This window comes from Cygnus olor, chromosome 16, assembly GCF_009769625.2.
Source record: "Cygnus olor isolate bCygOlo1 chromosome 16, bCygOlo1.pri.v2, whole genome shotgun sequence".
Classification (NCBI taxonomy): Eukaryota; Metazoa; Chordata; class Aves; order Anseriformes; family Anatidae; genus Cygnus; species Cygnus olor.
Genome location: NC_049184.1, coordinates 3,365,162 through 3,381,818, shown reverse-complemented (window position 1 = coordinate 3,381,818; position 16,657 = coordinate 3,365,162). Strand labels below are relative to the sequence as shown.

The following is a 16,657-nucleotide window of genomic DNA, read 5'->3' as shown; positions in this document are numbered from 1 at the left end:
ACTAGAGCCAAGAAGTGTGACTGTATTTTTATTGTCTCATTGATTAAATGAATTTTAAATACAGAATTAAAAATTTGTAAAAAAAAAAAAAAAAAGTTATTAAAAGCCAACATCCAGAAGCAGGTTGCACATCAGTGACTGTTCAAAATTCATACTTGTTCTTTGGTACAAAGTTTGGGAAAAAAAATTAAAAAGTACAGCCATCATCTGGAAAGAGTTTTTTTTTTTTTTTTCAACATTACCTTTCATATTTGAGAACTGGTATTTGTCATGTGAGATCCTCCAAGCCTGTTTTTCACAGCACTTATTCACATTGTTTGGTGTTCAAAAAAAGACAAAAAATTCTCATTCGTAGAAACTGTGATGTAGCATTCTTCGCCCAATACATTAAAAATAATCTAACGCACAACTGGTGGAGAAAAACGCAATGTTTTTTGATTCGTAGAGATGCAATTTAGCTTACAAAGCACCTTTGAACTGGAACAGATTCTTCAGTCTTTCCTACAAACACCTTGGTGAGTTAGGTATTTCTCAGAGAATGAGATCTCTGGTGTTTGCCCTTTGCTAAGCTTCATCACTGCAATAAAGATTTCCAGAAGTGATGAGTGAATAGGTACCTTTGATTTTTAATGCCCAATTTTAAAGCAGCTTGATCTTTTAAGAGACACAGAGCACCCATCCTAAAGGGCAACAATTAGGCCCTGGTAGGCACAATTTAAAGCCCTATAAAAAAGTTATCTCCAGAGGTCTTGATGCTGGGGTTCTGGGTTGATTTTTCCCCCCCACACACCATTATAGGTTCTTAAAAAGATAGCTATGAAGATAACCCCTTGAATCAGTGCATCTGCAACATCTCAACCAAAAAAAGTAGACTAATATATGCATAATTTCACGACTTCAGCATCACTCATACCATATTCACAGCAGGTTAGAAAGAATACAGACTATGGCTCACCTGCTTCTCAAGGATCTTATTTCACCAAGAGAATTTAACCACGCAGACATACTACAGAATGAAGTGCTCGTACAATACAAATAAGGACTTTGAGAAAATGAATAGGAATAGCCAAACAAAGGGGGGTAAGGTGGGCACAACAAGGGAGGGGAAGGAAAGTTCAGACTGCAGTAGAAATGAATTCAGTTAAACATCAGAAATAATACTGGAGAGCTTGTCACTAGTGCAGCTAGGACTTGGCAAATGAAATACTTTGAGTATATGCTTGCAGGGCAGCCCTGCTTCTGCCACATGAATAAATATCCAACAGTGTTTAAAAACAGTATAAAAAATGTCAGGATTTTCAGAAGGTGCATGTTCCACCACCTGTAACTGCATAGTAGGTTCCCTCATGTGAGGTATTTCAGCATCACTGCAAAAGAAAACAATATTTCTGCACTCCTCTTCCACAAGCGAAGTCTCATTTGAACTGAGGTCAGACGATGATTATGTAATAATGCATGGTGCAAGTGCTCCACTCTCCCCTTGACTCTTCATACCACAGCCACCATGCTCTGCAGGATGAAAATGTGTGGTCGGAGTGGTAAAGGGCTCAATTTAGTACCCACTGTAGTGACCAGACAGATATAGGCACAGACCTCTTATTTGAGCCACTGCACATCTTAGGGTTCTTGTTTCGTTTTAACAGTCATGTTCACACAGAGCCTTCCAGGTCAGATTACTAACCTCAAATTCACTTCAGAGTATTTCCTTGGTTAACTGTTGATACGTAGGTTTTCCAGCAAAATAAATGCCTCTGTTTTTTTCTTGTGTTGCATGTATGTTTTTAATTGTAGCTATTAAATACAAGATGTCAGCTTCACATCCCATCTGGCCTTTTTGGAAGCATCCCTTTCCATTCTTCAAAGAAAGTAACAGCATCTTATTACTGAAACCCAGGATCACAGCTTCTTCTGGTAACGTGCAACAGTCAATAGTGGATCTTACCAAGAGGATTAGTACCGCTGTAGCATGTAACTCTCTCTCCTCCAAAATGTGGATGTGATCAAAGAACAGCAAATCCAGAAGAAACAAACGTGTTCTACCAACTTCAAGAGATGTTTCTCGTCTTACATCCCCCATCTTTGTTGTATAATTGCTGTAGCTTTGCAGGGTGTTTTGGGGGGGCTTTTTATTTCATTTAAGAATAATCATATCCCTGCAAATTCGGCTACGTAAGGATAATTGGTGCTGTTTATCAATTCCCCTGTTTACATGTGGGCTATTGTACTCACAGCCAGCTGTCATGGAAGTAGTAAATAAAACTTTTTTCCTTCAAAGACACAAGCATTGTCCAGTCTGTGACTATACTGGGAACATCTCCATGGCTTTCTCTTGCCTTCCAAAAGCTTCAACCAAACTTTGTTTTGTTCATGCTCTCTTAGAACATCCGAGGATATGATGGGTTTTGCTTAATTATCCACTCAGCATGTGGATTGATATGATACAAGTCTAAGAGGTAAGTGTCTGGGTCCAGACAATGTTCACCTATTCAGAACAAGAAATTCAGAAAAAAACATTTCTTATATTCTTAATCCCATAGTTACTACTTTCCCCCTGAAGACTGGTACTTGTCCACATTCATATCAACACTACAACCATTCAGAAGCGGTTAGACAAATCTGAAAGAGTTCTAGTTCTTTATGTTAAAATGAATGTGTATTTCTTAAAACCACATTAAGGCTGAGCTTCAACTGTGGAAAGGCAATCTAACTTTCATACCCAATAACCTTAGCTCTTGAAAAGCATTTCGAAATGCATTTTGAAATATGTTAGCGATCAAATCCAGTAGCTAGACCAAGTTGTATTTGATATGATGGATTTTTCCTTCTACAGATGCCATTATGAGAAATACTGAGAGAAAATTAAATCACTCCAGTAGACAACGATCTTCAGAACCAGTTGTAACAGGACATAAGAATTCCTTTCCATTTTCAGACCCCCCAATCTGCTGTTATATTATTTAGATTTCCTTTCCGTCTGATGGCACCACCCTATTGATAGAGGAAAGCTCTGACAGTTGCTGTTTGCTGTTGGTGCGGTTAACCCACATTTCTTCATTTGCCTTTTAATTTCTGGAGCCCCCTCCAAATCGCCTAATCATTATGACTCCCTCCTATTGTAAGTTAGACATAAAAACTGGGTATCAAAGTTATTTTCAGTTACCACCCAGACTTACCAATATTGCCTCCCACTTCATACAGGAGCAAGTTTGCGCACTCCGTTGAGTTGTTACTATAGAAAGGAAAGACACACTAAAGTTAACATAGCTCCATGAAGGGCAGGTTAGGTAGTTCAGCCATGTTTCTTCCAAAGGAATCGTTCACAGTGCAGAAGTCAGCAATGGTCAAGGAAGCTACAACGCTGCATAGTACAGCAACCTTGCTGATTCTCCTGAACTATGTGGTTGTTGGCAATGACACCCAAAATTGTACAAAGAACAAGGCAGATATTCCTTACTTGTAATGAGAAGTGCACTGTATACAAACACTTCAACAGAAAAAACAAAAGGCATAAATACCAATTCTCACTGTCAGCATTCCTCTACAGTCAACAGCCTGTCCAAGAGAAGCTCATCTGCAGGAAGACTTCAGAGGCTGTAGGAGCTTGACTGAGATACTAGTTCCCAGCTGACCCATACTCAGCCAACTCCCCATCCACCCTCTTGGTCTGGGCATCTCCTGCCCATGGACACAGTCAGGAGATGCACTAACATTTCACCTATTGAATACTGCATACATGCCTGCGGGGTTAGGGAATTGTTTTGTTCATTTTGGGGATTACTTCAGCAATTCATCATTGGAGCATAGGAGGGAACTGTAGAGCTTATTTTAGCAACCCCCTACATGAACCTATGCACATTGGAAATACTGGTTCCATGCAAGTAGCTCACACAGGTGATGCTTTTCTCCAGGAGAGCTAGAGAAGGTTTATTTTGCATGGTCAATGTTATTCCACCACTTCCCTTTCTCTCCAGCAAGGCTTTGCACATACTGTTGTAGTTCATTTGCCTTCCAGCAGATGAGGGGACCACCACCCTCCTGCCAGCCTGAGCACAGTGACGGAATCACCCAGCTGAACTACTATTTGTCTGCCCCACCCAGCACACCATTCCCAAAATCTAGAATGGAAAAGCAGACAGCAGTTTCTAACAGTTCCCTGCTGCACCAGAAGACAGAAAACATAGTAACTAGACCACCTGCCTTTTTTTTTTCCCCCAAATAAGCAGAGAAAAAGCATTTACCACTTGAGGAGGTTGACTGTGTTAACAATATTCCAGCCATTCTGGCACAAGTTCTTCTGAAACTGCCTCAAGACATCAGCAACTCTGGTTGCATTGTTCAAATGCACCTCTAGTGAATCCTTCAGGAGAAGTGAAGCATGGACTTTCACAACCTTGGAAGGCTGAACAAGAAAAGCAGAAGAAAAAAGAATAAAGCACTTCAAGAAAGACTTTGTCATCAGCTAAAACATCAAGTTTCAAACTAGATTGGAGAATGTGAAGAATGAAATTTACCCAGCCAGGTATTCATAGAATTTATTTTTCTTATTCCACATACTAGCAAATGGAAGCTTATAAAAGCATCAAAGTGAGCATTATAAACAAATTATCTGTGCATCAGTGTCGTGATTGGGGAGAAAAACACTGGTCTCGATCGGTGTGTGCTGGTGCTCTCTGCTGTTCAAATACAGTACTGGCACTTGCAGGTTTTGATGAAATTGGGATTTGGCAGAATAAATTCAGAAAAAGTGTTTTTCCACTAGCATGATGGACTTCTCTAGAATTCGTTTAAAAAACAGGAATATGGAATAATATTCCAACAGGAATAATGTTTAGACAACTGAACAGTCTTACACGGACTACTGAATTTTAGAACAAAAGATAATTTCAAAAAAGAAGCACTGAACTATTACAGAAGAGAATCTGAGTGCTGTTTTGTCAACTGTTCTCATTAACGCTTTCATGAGCCAATTTTTCAGAATTTTTATGCAGAACAAAGAACCATTCTAACTGGGTCTAAACCGAAGCATGTTAATTTTGCAATTCTAGTTCTGCAGAAACAGTGCTACACACCACTAGGAAGCACTGTTAGCACAATCCTAAGTATTCAGTCATCTGTTGGGCTGCCTAAATTGTAGTTATCCTTTCTGAAACGCAAGTGCCTTTAAGAGTGACAGGCATACATAACCAGACAAATTTTAGGTGCACATCTCAGTAGCCCAACTGGTACAGAAAGACGGGGGATGTACTGGTTTATGAGAATACAAACTCTTCTTCAGGTATGCAGATTTAAGCTCTCCATGTGTTACTCCTACCTGCAGGCTTCGTTTTGCTCGTGTCCTTAGATTATCCCGGCATCACCACCACTGCTATGTGATACCTAAAATCCAGCATTGTGTAATGTAACCTACCTGCTACAGACCTACATTAATCAATTAACCACGGTAACCAAAAAAGCAGAATGACTGCCGCTTTGATACTCAAATGGGTCCGGTAGCAACATCTGTTTAAAAGTCTCAGCCAGCACCAACACAAGAGGTGAAATTGAGAAGTTTCACCTCTCTCCTTCACTTTGTCCCATACAGATCAGCGGCATTACACTGCAAGATGACTGAAAACGTACTTTCACTTTACTGTAGTAGTCTAAATTTTTTTGCTTTAAGTTTACTAAAAGAATTCTGACTTGATCCTGGTAGACATGTCTGTCAAAACACATGGGACACCTAAAGCTATGTCAATTCTGTTCATGTGAGGTTAAATCCAGCATTTCTGCTCCTGGTCTCTTCCCCCTTCTCCTGTAAACATGCAACATCTTAACAGTATTTTGTAGTTTCAGATTTAATCAATATGCTTGCTGTTAGGGTCTGCTGTTGCCACAATCTGGCTAATAGAGCTTGGGATGCTGCAGATTGTTCTCCCTCTCGCTCTGTAAAAAGCATCACTCTTTAGACTTTTTCAAGTTCTCATGAAAATACTATAATGGGAAAGTATTTGGCACTTGTGAAAGAGACCAGTTCTATCTCACCTCTGCCTGGTTCTTTTCCACCTTGTCTTTATCAGCATGAATCTTCCGCAACAAATTTTTTATCCGTTTGTCACAGAACTGGTACCTTTTACTATTGCTCTCGTTGAGTTTTCTCACTTGAGCTACCAGAAAAGAGGAGACCTGGGCAGGGAAGAAGGGAGAAAATAGGAATTAAAACAAATCAAGCAGAGGTGAGGATACCGTTTAGAATCCTTAACATTGCTTTATGAAGCCCCTTAAGCAGATGAAATATCTATATACCTTCAAAACAGGTAATCTTGGAATTCAGACAGAAGCTTTGCCAACAATCAACTCGTCTGAAATTTCCAAGACTATCCCATTCCCTACCCCAGTTCCATCCAGACCAAGGCACTGCTATACCATACTGCAAAACACCTGTGCAACTTACTGTCCAGAGCAAATCCTGGTAGTGGATCATCATCCGCACAACATCGGCTGCCCCCTCTGCTAGCTGTTTCTCCTTCCCTTCAGGGATCTTGTTTGGCAAGCCTTTGTGCATGAACAGGTTTGGCGCCATGACTGTGGAAACGTTCCAGAGATTCATTTTGTTGTTGTTCTCCCTGGCAACCACTTTGCTGAGAAATTCAAGTAGAGCCTGAAGAGAGGGAAAGAGACTTAAGATATTAATTCCTAATAGTACTTAAGAAACTAGAGTGACAATTGCTGGAGAGATCATCTAATCAGCACCTTTTCTAGATATTCATGAGAAAATCCAACTCTCTAGTCAGGAAGTACAGTGGCCAAGTTCTAATAATAGAATAGCAACAAATAACTACACCAAGCAGGGAGATGGTTTATCCAGCGTTCATGAATCAGAAGAGACAGTATGTGTAGGAAATAGGTAAGTTCTTATTTCTGGACTGGTGGCAATTTACAAACTCCAGTTCTAAAAGTTACAGAATCCAAAGCCAACCCTCTTTTCCCCCAGGATCCCCCAAATCTATTCGCAGATGTCAAAAATGAAACCCTTTGGATCTATTTTGCCTCACACCTTCAACAAAGTTGATGAATTTCTCCCATATATATTGTCTATGGGTGCACTAAGATAAGACCTATACATCTTCCACTCCATAGCGAAGTTCTTTAGTACACTGAAAAGAAAGAACATGTTTCTGAAAATGGTGTAAAAATCCCCCTAGGACCACATATATTCCTACTGCTCTTGCTTTTGTACCCAAAAGGCAAACTGTGCTTACAGCTTACATTCACTTCCCAGCCTGTAGATTTGCTTACTCCCCTCCATCACGCGTTTCTATGCTCAAATCAGTGAAGTAAAACCTCCTAATCATCCATTATTTACACTCCCCTTTACAAAAGCTGATAGAGTTCCTTGAACAACAATGTGGAATGAGACCATGTTTTTCCAGTTAAATCAAGAACAGGTAGACTTACCTTTAGTGTGTTTCTGTTAGGCTCAGGCAGGATCAGGATCAGGAGGTTCAGAGCTTGCAGTCTTTGCTTCAGGTCTGGAATATCTAGAAAGGGAAAGACAGGTTCAGGCTTCTGACACCATTCTTTTTAAGAATGGAAATTGTGTTCTCAAGTCACGTAGATTGAGAGCAGGGCTAAGGCAATTCCTTTTTGTAGCATTTGTCATCTGTAAAACAAGGTCTCAAATCCTAGAAGTAAATCAAGCTCATACAGCCTTTATGAAGTGAATCACTTTTGTTCCAGATGATTGATTTTTTTTTTTGAAGACTTGCTGGTATTACGTGTACTCTAGTAGACCCCACCACCTATTTCTTGTCCAAAAAAAAAGTTGCACACACAGTTGGCTTAAAACATTCAAGTCACCTATTGAGGCACAAACCTCAGAATAAGACGCACTGTCTTACACTGCTGCAGATGGTCCAAGACCATGCACCCTGGCCAGTTGCCACAGCTCAGTCTGCATGTACTTTTCTTTTTTAAATTAGGTTCTCCTAATTCACATAGTAACCTTGCAGCCTCAAATGTAGTAACATAACTTATTCAGGACAGTGTTCCTACACAAAGATTTTGTGTACAACCAAGAACTAGTGACTAAGACATTGAGGCTGTGCATAATAGTATATATAACACCCAGCAAACTGAGTTTGACCATCTATAGCGAGTATCATGCTCTGTATTCCCAGGAAATCCACTTGCTAACAAGAGACCTGACAGGAGAGCCCAGGACTAGAAAAGTACAAACCAGCAAACTGACACTAAACAGCCCAAAGAGGGACTCACTTTGTACAGCAGCAAAAGCAGGAAGATACTCTGCTGTCAGCAGCGGGGCAGGCAGCTCTCTTATGAATCTTTTCAGTAGCCCAGATACATCATTCTGGTGGACTTCATCCCAACGGAAAAGGCCGGTATAGAAGTCCCTTTCTAGCTTCTGTTCCAGACTCTATATAAAAAAAAAAAAAAAAAGATGGAATTTATTACATGCTTCAGTAAGCAAATACAATGGAAATTCTATAGCTGAACACTAGGTCAACCCATCAAGTCAAAAGACCACAGATACCCTCAACGACAGACATTCCCAGATCTCCCAGTAATGGACATTTCTAATTGTACAGGGAAGGGAGACAACTCAAATTAGACCTTATTTCGAGACTTGCTTCAGCAACATGCTCCCTGATCACTACCAATATTTTCAAAGGTAAAGAGCTCATACCTTGATTCTAGTCTGGGACCCAGAAACTCTCAAAATGCCCTCTGTCTCAAGTCCTCTCTTTTCCAAACAAGATAGCAGCTATTAAAAGGGGAAAAAAGAAAGCTCTTAGGTACAGAGGGTGAGAAGTCAGCCCTTCCTTATCACAAGCCTAAAAGGCTTCCCAGCTTCGAGGAGCAGAAGCATGAATGAAATCGAGAAAACTTACTGCCTGGAGTAACAGAGGGACCTTAGTGTTGGGAAGCAGTTTTTGGTCGTTTTCCAGCAGAGTGTTGAGTGGAACTCCAAAGAGTCTTTTCTCTACAACAGAAACATGTTTTAAGTCTGTACCACTGTTAATACAGGTGTCAGGGATACTTCCAGCACTACAGACTAAGATAGCACATTTTATAAGTTCTGGAGAAAAAGAGAAGAACAGGTAATAGGACAAATGTACACGATAGACGTAAAGGTGATAGTAGGTCTTGGTATCATAACCCAGTGATTCCAGAAGAAATAGATAAATGCAAAAACACTTGTCACAAGGTTTCTTATCAAAGACCTTCCTTGTTCTACCACTCGAAAACCAAATTCGTAAGAAGATCTCAACTAAAAAAGGGGGGGCACAAAATGAGGGGAGAGAAAAAAAACAAAAATCAAGAAAACATACTAACCTGTTGTTTTCAGTTTTGCTGCCTTGTTTCTCTTCAGCTCAAAGCCTAGAACATCACAAAGAGCTGTTAGTTCAATAAGGGCCAGCGTGGGGATCTTCTTCATGTCCTGAGCAGATAGATCTCCAACCTTGGTCACTCCCAGTCTGCCCTTGTGGATTTTAAATTTCTAAAGGAAAACACACACACACACACAAGGTTCAGTACAAGCTACTCTACTGATCCTAGTGATTATGAAGTTCTGTTGCATTTTTATCATTCTTTATCATTAACTAAGCATTTATACATTCTCCTATTTTCAACACTAGGCAAATAAACAAAACTACTACTACTACTCAATTCATAGTTCAATATTCCCCTTTTTCAGCATTACTCTCCAAATATATTGGAGATCCCAGTTTTCTAAATTAAAGAAAGCCTGATACCCATCCTAATCTAAGTGAACTTTGGAAGCAGTCCAGTACATTTTCAGAGAAGAAACTGTTAGCATTACAAGCAAGAAAGTCCAGTTATTCTTTTTTTCAGTGGCAACAACCCAGATCCACATCCAAATAGCTACAGATTCACACACAAGTACTATTTCTTTTGACCCCCCACTACACAACAGTTATCCTTGTCCACCCCTGCAACGATAATTGCATTACCCATCCAAAAACCCCTGCCTAGTACAGGCCTGTTACAACACTATCTATGGAGGACGTTTCCAAGAGTTGATCATACAATTGAATCAAATGTCTTGCACCCATCTAGGCAAGAAGAGAAGCTAATTAAGCTCTAACATGAAAAATTCTTCCTATGCTTACAGTTAGGGCATTTCCATCCTTTATTCTCCTGGATTCAGACAGGAATGATCCTTTGAGCAGGACAGCTGCTTGCTCTGAGTAGGCAATGTCCATGTTGAACACCTCCTCTTTTCCAGAGTTTCGAACTGTGCAGGAGTAATCCTGGGTTTCTGCTACAGAGGAGAAAACACCTTGAATTTCAGAAAGCTAAAAGGGTGAAGCTTAGAAAACAAGTGCATTAAAACAGCCATTTAAGACATATTTGGAGTCAACTGCTTTTGGGAAAGAGAAAAAGGATCATATTAGCATTTGAAAAGAGTGCTGTCATAGCACAGTGAGCCTAGCTTAAAGCCTTAACATTACAACTAAGAACACCAGGTCAGTAGTAAGACATGAACATGGCTTTAAATTAAAGGACATACCTGTGGCTAACTTCTCTTTATGCAACTGTGTATAGTGCTTATAGGATTTCACTATATGATCTTTGTTTTTTTAATTGCTTTCTTGAAGATTGAAGGTTACCACTGTGTGCTAATTCCTAACAACAGTAGGCCCTTGAAAAGTTTACTAAATTCAGCAAATTTTGTAAGCTTGCATTTAAAAGAAAAAAAACACACACAAACAAGGCTTTACCTAATAGTAACAGCTAGTATTAGAGATAGAGCTGCTCAAGTTCAGAGTCCAGATTAGCCTAACTTCCCTTTCAGTTCCAGCCCCACTTCAGATCCTACACCCCATTTCCAATCCTACTGTGCATTTGAAAATTCCTTCTTACGTTTCTGAACATTTGAAGTCCGTAGATTGTGCCACAACTGGTCTGGGCTGGACTCCTCTTTCTCTGCTACTGTCTCCTGAAAAGTAAATCAAAACATTCTTACTTACACAAAGCAGAACAGAAGTCATTATGATGACACCCTGATTTTGGTAGAAAAACAAAACAAAACCAAAAAGAACCAAACACAAAGAACACCTGACATTGCTTGCTACTCTGAGAAAATGCTGCTGAAGGTCAGGACTCTAAGACTGTTCTGAAACTAAGAATTATTAAACGAATAACAATTAGGGGATTTGACAAGCAGGTGAAAAACAGACAACTTTCACAGATGGTATTTATGATGAATTTCCACACCATGAAAGCAAGACTTACTTCCTCACGATCAGCAGCCAATTTCTTTTTTGTTTATACATTGAGGGGCTAACAAACAGCGTACCGAGCAAACTGCACAGGATCTAGTCACACACCAGCACCTAAAAGCTTCCCATTGCAACCTTTATGGTAACCTGCCTCTTCAGGTCTAGAAAGAGAAGTGCATCTTTAAAGTATAAAGACACATTTGGCAGTCAATTCCACTAATGAAAACCTTCCTCTTGCTAGAACTAGTCAGAATACAAGAAAGCATATTCTGTTACCAGAAGTTAGCAACTTTCTCAGAACCTGTTCATGACATGGAGTTGTGGACAGATGAATGAAAGCTAAAAGGAACCTGTGCAAAGTCATTGCAGATGGACAGAAGTTAATCTGTACCGAAGATGTACTATATATTTAGAGTAGGCATACAACTGATGAGCTTACCATGAAAGCAGAACCACCCCATTTAACATCTGTAACTAATTCACACCAGAACGTCACTTTATCAGATTGGATTTAGTTGCTCAAATTTTCAAGTGCAAATAGAAGAAACCTAGTGAGTGGGCATTTAAGGTTAAGAGCTAAAAATCTTCATTCCCATATGACAGAGCATACAACAGATTTCTATTTAACATGTAAGTTTAAAAACTTGTTGAATTTCAGTTGAGGAACTTAAGAAGAACTTGCAGTTGGAATAAAATGTCACTGGAATAAAGAAAACACAAGAGGGCTCCAAATGATATCAGAGCTCCATGAGGCTGCAGTGCTGTAGGTGCTACACAAAGTGTTTCTTCCGACAGTCTCTAGGAAGATTATAGAACTGCATGTTCTGTAGTAATTTCTTCTCAGTCCTGCAACCTGGATGCAGAAGTTCTGCAATCTCAGCTTCATTTCAGCTTAAAAGATGAAGCCACCTATTTTGGAAATGGAAGCAGCCCTAGGTGCAGCAAGCTGAGGCTGCTACCACAGTACAACAAAACCTTTTGGGAGATTCCACTCAATCAACATACCCCAGAGCCGACCACTCCAAAAATGTCTCGAACATCACGCACGGGATGCTTGTTCTTCCTCCTCCGAGACCGGGAGTAGGTATCTAACCTTCGCTGCACAGCAGCGGCCTGGGTCTTCGTCAGGGTGGAGAGCAGCACCACGTTGTCGTTTTCTGAGGCATGGTCCGTGATGAGGTCTGACAGGCCCGCGTCCTGGAGCCACTCAGCTTCAGCTTCTCCCTCTGCAAGACAACGGACGAGAAGGGGGAGCAAAAAGAGAAAGAAGAGCAATGTGAGTTCTTGAAACATCAGAAAATCAGAAGCCTGAGCCATTCCCTTTCCGGAGTGGCAATGACTGAGAGTTACATCTTTTGTGAGAAGCCCAGGCCACTCTTGAAGTCCTGTTCCCAGGTTAGCTGGCCGAGTACCAGGCTTGAGCCAGACAAGAGACAGCACTTCAGGCAGCTCTAACTGTCCACACACTCCTTTTTCCTCACCTAGGGTGAGGAGAAAAAGACTATGGAGATGTGTGTGCTACCAGGACCCTGGTAATACACGTGCTGGGCAGAAGGGGCACAATAGTGACTGTATGGCATTAGCACGAGGACTGCAAGAGGAACTGAACCCAGTGGGGGCTTTCACAGGATATGGGAGGAAAGGCAACTGTACTTGCTGAAGTCTGCCTTCACACGGACTATCCATGCAAAGGGGAGCTGTGGCAGCAGGCACAAGTACACCAGTACGGTAAGTCAGAGCAAACAGCACTGCCTCCCTGGGCACAAAGGGTCCTCTGACAGCATACAAAAGGTCTGTGAGAAACCACATAACATCTAACACTGCCCATTTGCCTTTCATACAATTCCCAATCATTTGGCCATTTCTTTTAATTATTATTTATCCATATGCATGCCTCAGTATCAACTTTAAAAAAAATCCAGATACTAGTCTGATAGATTCGAATGTATTTTATTTAATACACTTGCAGAATTATTTGCATGCACTGTCACTGCTCCTTTACTGTATTATGTTTTTAAGTGGATTGCTACCCACACAGACATTAGACAACAGTGTTATTCTTGCTCTGTGCACTCACTTATGGCTGTATCTACTCAAAACACCTCTAAAATTAAAGACCATTCCAGTTCCAAAGTAAAGTGTGACAAGCCTGGAGACAGTAACAGCAGCATTATTCAAACAAGCTCAACTCCATGCTAATCTTCAATATAAAAGTTGCACTTCAAACATGGAAGACAATTTTTCCCTTATAGGATGTGCCTTTTGTGCAAGTGGGAAAGTGCCCTGAGCATGGCAGTTACTTGAAATCCAAGGATAAAAGCAGCAATTTAGCAGCTGGCTTCAACTTTAATAGTGTGAACGCCAGAGAGCCTTTACCTTTTCAGTTTTAAGTACCACAATCATTCACTGCAGGCAACTCCAGCACAGCTCTACCTAAGGTTATACTGGGAAAAGAAATGGGAAAAGAAAAAAAAAATGAAACTGAACTGACTGAAACGGAATAGTTCATCCCTTTTCTTTTCTTTCTGATGCAGACTGGTATTTCTTATCTATCACAGCTGCTTGGGCAAAACTTCATTATTGTTGCATCAATAAAAGCCACACAGATCATCTTATGAGATTACATCATTTAATTTTTCTGGAGAGACTACTGTTTTGTCACAGCACCTAAGAATGGAAGGAGCACGCTCCAAAGGCTGAGGAGTTTACTGGAGTCACAATATCTTTTTGCAAGTTGCATGAAAACAGAACTCTATTCAGCATTACACCAGAGCAAATAGAGCCAGACTTCTAGCAAACTGGCTAGCTCTCCCACACTGATTTTGGGCACTTCTCACGTCCAGTTCTCCAAAAGCTTAGCAGTTAAAAGCATCCCCACTGGCACTGCTCACTTGGTTACAGCTACTCATGCGCGTGTAGGGTTGGGACTCAATCACATTTATGAATTCCCCGTATACAGCTATTTGTCCTACATCCGCGGTTTCACAGAAGCACAGCGTGCAAAAGACTTCTTTATTTTGTCCTTGGGAACTACAGGAAGTTAGTGTATTGCTTGCAAATTTTGAAAATATCCAAATCCAGTCATAACAGGAAACTAATCTAATACACAATACTAAGCAGAAGACCATAAATCGGACATCCGTTTAAGCCTACTGCTCCATCTGATGCCAAAGCACCTCAGATGTTAATTTCTCAATTTAATATTTTTGGCCCAATTATGTTTACCAGTAACACAAAGGGAAAAGAGTAAAATAGGTTATTTATGGGAAGAAGAGGAAAATCAGAGAGGAACAGGCCAGAATTGAGAAGTCCATAGCAGTCTGGCTGCAGATTTAAGCCTGGAGAGTTTTTAACATTCGCCTTGTGAGATCTGGACAAGCAACATTTGGGGAAGGAGGCACAAATGGGAACAGATATGCAGAACTAAAGAACACCAGTTGCAAGAACTTACTTGAAACATGAGCTAACCAAAACTAGTATTCATAATAATTATGTTTAGTTTCCAAAAAATGGAATGACAGCTAAACATCCTACGATATCAGACAAAACATTATGTGCAACTTCCCACTTATTTTTCAGAGGAAGAGAAGAAACAGCCTTTGCAGACGTTTCTCAGAGATGACTGCATGTTACGAGGATACTAACAGATATTTTAGTGCTACCACCACACACAATGCATACATCTGTTGTACCATGGGCCTTGGAGATAGCTGGAGCAAGCAGCTAGGAAAAAACTACACTACTCCTGTTGGAGAAAAAAGCCAGTTTTTGCCCCTTTCAACTGTGGGTGAGGCCGCAAACATCAAACCCCAGCACCTTTCTGCTGACCCAGTTCTTCCCCAGGGTTACAGACTGACCAGTTGTCCGTGGGAGGCCACGAGCAGCCTCCCATTTCGCCACCCCTCACGCGGGGCTCATCACCTTCCAACTGGGTCAGCATTTTTGAGATGCCTTATCTGCACGAAGCGTCCACGCCGTCTCCGGGCCGTGATGGTTATCAGCGCTTCATCACTGGCTCCAGACAGAGCTATTAACTGCTGCCCAAGCCCAGCTTCTCGGCCTTTATGCAAACAACGGCAGTGCCTTTGGCCTGAAGCGGCCCAGCTGCGCGGCCATCTCACCTGGCTCCAGCTGGAGGCTGCAGAGACACGAAGCCAGGAGGCACCAGCCCAGCCTGGCCTCCTGCATTTAGGCCAGCCTCAAGTTTCCCCTCATTACTTACGCTTCGAGCACAAGGCTCGCTGACTGAACTCCTTCCCAGAAGGCACCCAGAGGCTGAGCACACCGCGCTGCCCTCCCTGGCCTGCCAGGAAGGCTTCACTACCAGGAGCGTTACTTCAAGTTTGTCTGGTTACAAGTGCCAATTAAGCAGTTAGCTACGAGATTAACACGCAGCATTACAGGAAACTTTTCTTTATGTCCCTGCTTACACACAGCAATCAAATTGCCTCTAGCATATCAGTATTTCGGATATCCTAGACAGCCTTTCATCTAATGGCATGCCCTCTTTTCCAGTCTCCTCCCCGATGCAGTCAGTTTCTGAGTCACTTTTGTATCTCTTCCAGTTCTAAAACACAAGCTTAAATCTTAGATGCGTGGACACTGACAGTGGGCCTTGATGTTCGGTGTCTTGCCCATTATGGCCAGCACAGATTATCTTCCTGTCCTACTCTCCAGGGCCCCTTTATGAACCCAGCATAGTTATTTACCCTTCCCAAACATAGCATCACACCAGGACTTTCACTCAAACATTTCTTCATTACGCTCATATATCCTTCTCAGTATCAGGCCAAAACAACAGCTGTAGGCTGTGCTGGCTGCAATCCCATCATCCAGAATGGACACAAGAAATGTGTGACCGCCCAACTGTGGAACTGCTTGGTGCTCATCAGTCCTCCAAAACCCCAGGATATTTATTTTAATTCTCATGTCAAAAGGCAATTGGTACAGACTCCAATTATTCCAAAATCCTGGATAAAAATCAATGCTCTAGAAAGTCCAATTGAAACACCCCACATGCATGAAGTGATCTTTAAAAGAAAAGAAAATTAAAAGCAGTATCAGAAAAATCTTGTGTGGATGTACCCTTGTCATTCTCAGTGTTTATTATGATTCCTAGAACAGAGAATCAGAGGGGGAAAGCCTGCCTTCCACAAAGGCAGCTCTTGTAAAAGCCACTATGATAAAGTCTCAGGACCACGTACACAAACAATCCTTCCTAAATGCTGTTAGCTGTCAAAGCATGCTTACCACACAGCTCGTGCACAAGGAATGAGGGCACCCACACTTAGTGGTGGCTGCTTTAAAAAGTCTGGAGCCGTGAATGTACTTCTCACCCATCTTCAGTCAGCTTTTTTTCAGAAGCTGAAACTAGGTGAGGCTAGCACTCCTCTTCTGCGGGGAATTAACCA

The 16,657-nt window shown here is 41.3% G+C and overlaps 1 protein-coding gene across 21 annotated transcripts in view; it reads right to left on the bottom strand.

The window, feature by feature from the left end:
- Positions 1-16,657, bottom strand: part of ARHGAP40 (Rho GTPase activating protein 40) — a 40,725-nt gene continuing 24,068 nt past the window's right edge. For 16 of the 21 annotated variants that reach the window (XM_040575698.1, XM_040575709.1, XM_040575702.1 and 13 more), the window contains 13 exons: positions 12,252-12,472; positions 10,888-10,963; positions 10,134-10,285; positions 9,334-9,499; positions 8,889-9,076; positions 8,684-8,761; positions 8,254-8,413; positions 7,435-7,517; positions 6,431-6,637; positions 6,022-6,162; positions 4,239-4,399; positions 3,174-3,229; positions 2-2,482 (listed from right to left, as the gene is read on the bottom strand). In XM_040575698.1, the coding sequence (XP_040431632.1) occupies positions 2,376-2,482; positions 3,174-3,229; positions 4,239-4,399; positions 6,022-6,162; positions 6,431-6,637; positions 7,435-7,517; positions 8,254-8,413; positions 8,684-8,761; positions 8,889-9,076; positions 9,334-9,499; positions 10,134-10,285; positions 10,888-10,963; positions 12,252-12,472 (1,796 nt within the window). In that variant the 3' untranslated portion in view covers positions 2-2,375. Of the gene's footprint in view, positions 2,483-3,173; positions 3,230-4,238; positions 4,400-6,021; positions 6,163-6,430; positions 6,638-7,434; positions 7,518-8,253; positions 8,414-8,683; positions 8,762-8,888; positions 9,077-9,333; positions 9,500-10,133; positions 10,286-10,887; positions 10,964-12,251; positions 12,473-16,657 lie in introns of all 21 variants that reach the window. The other 5 variants (XM_040575711.1, XM_040575693.1, XM_040575692.1 and 2 more) reach the window with 4 other exon arrangements.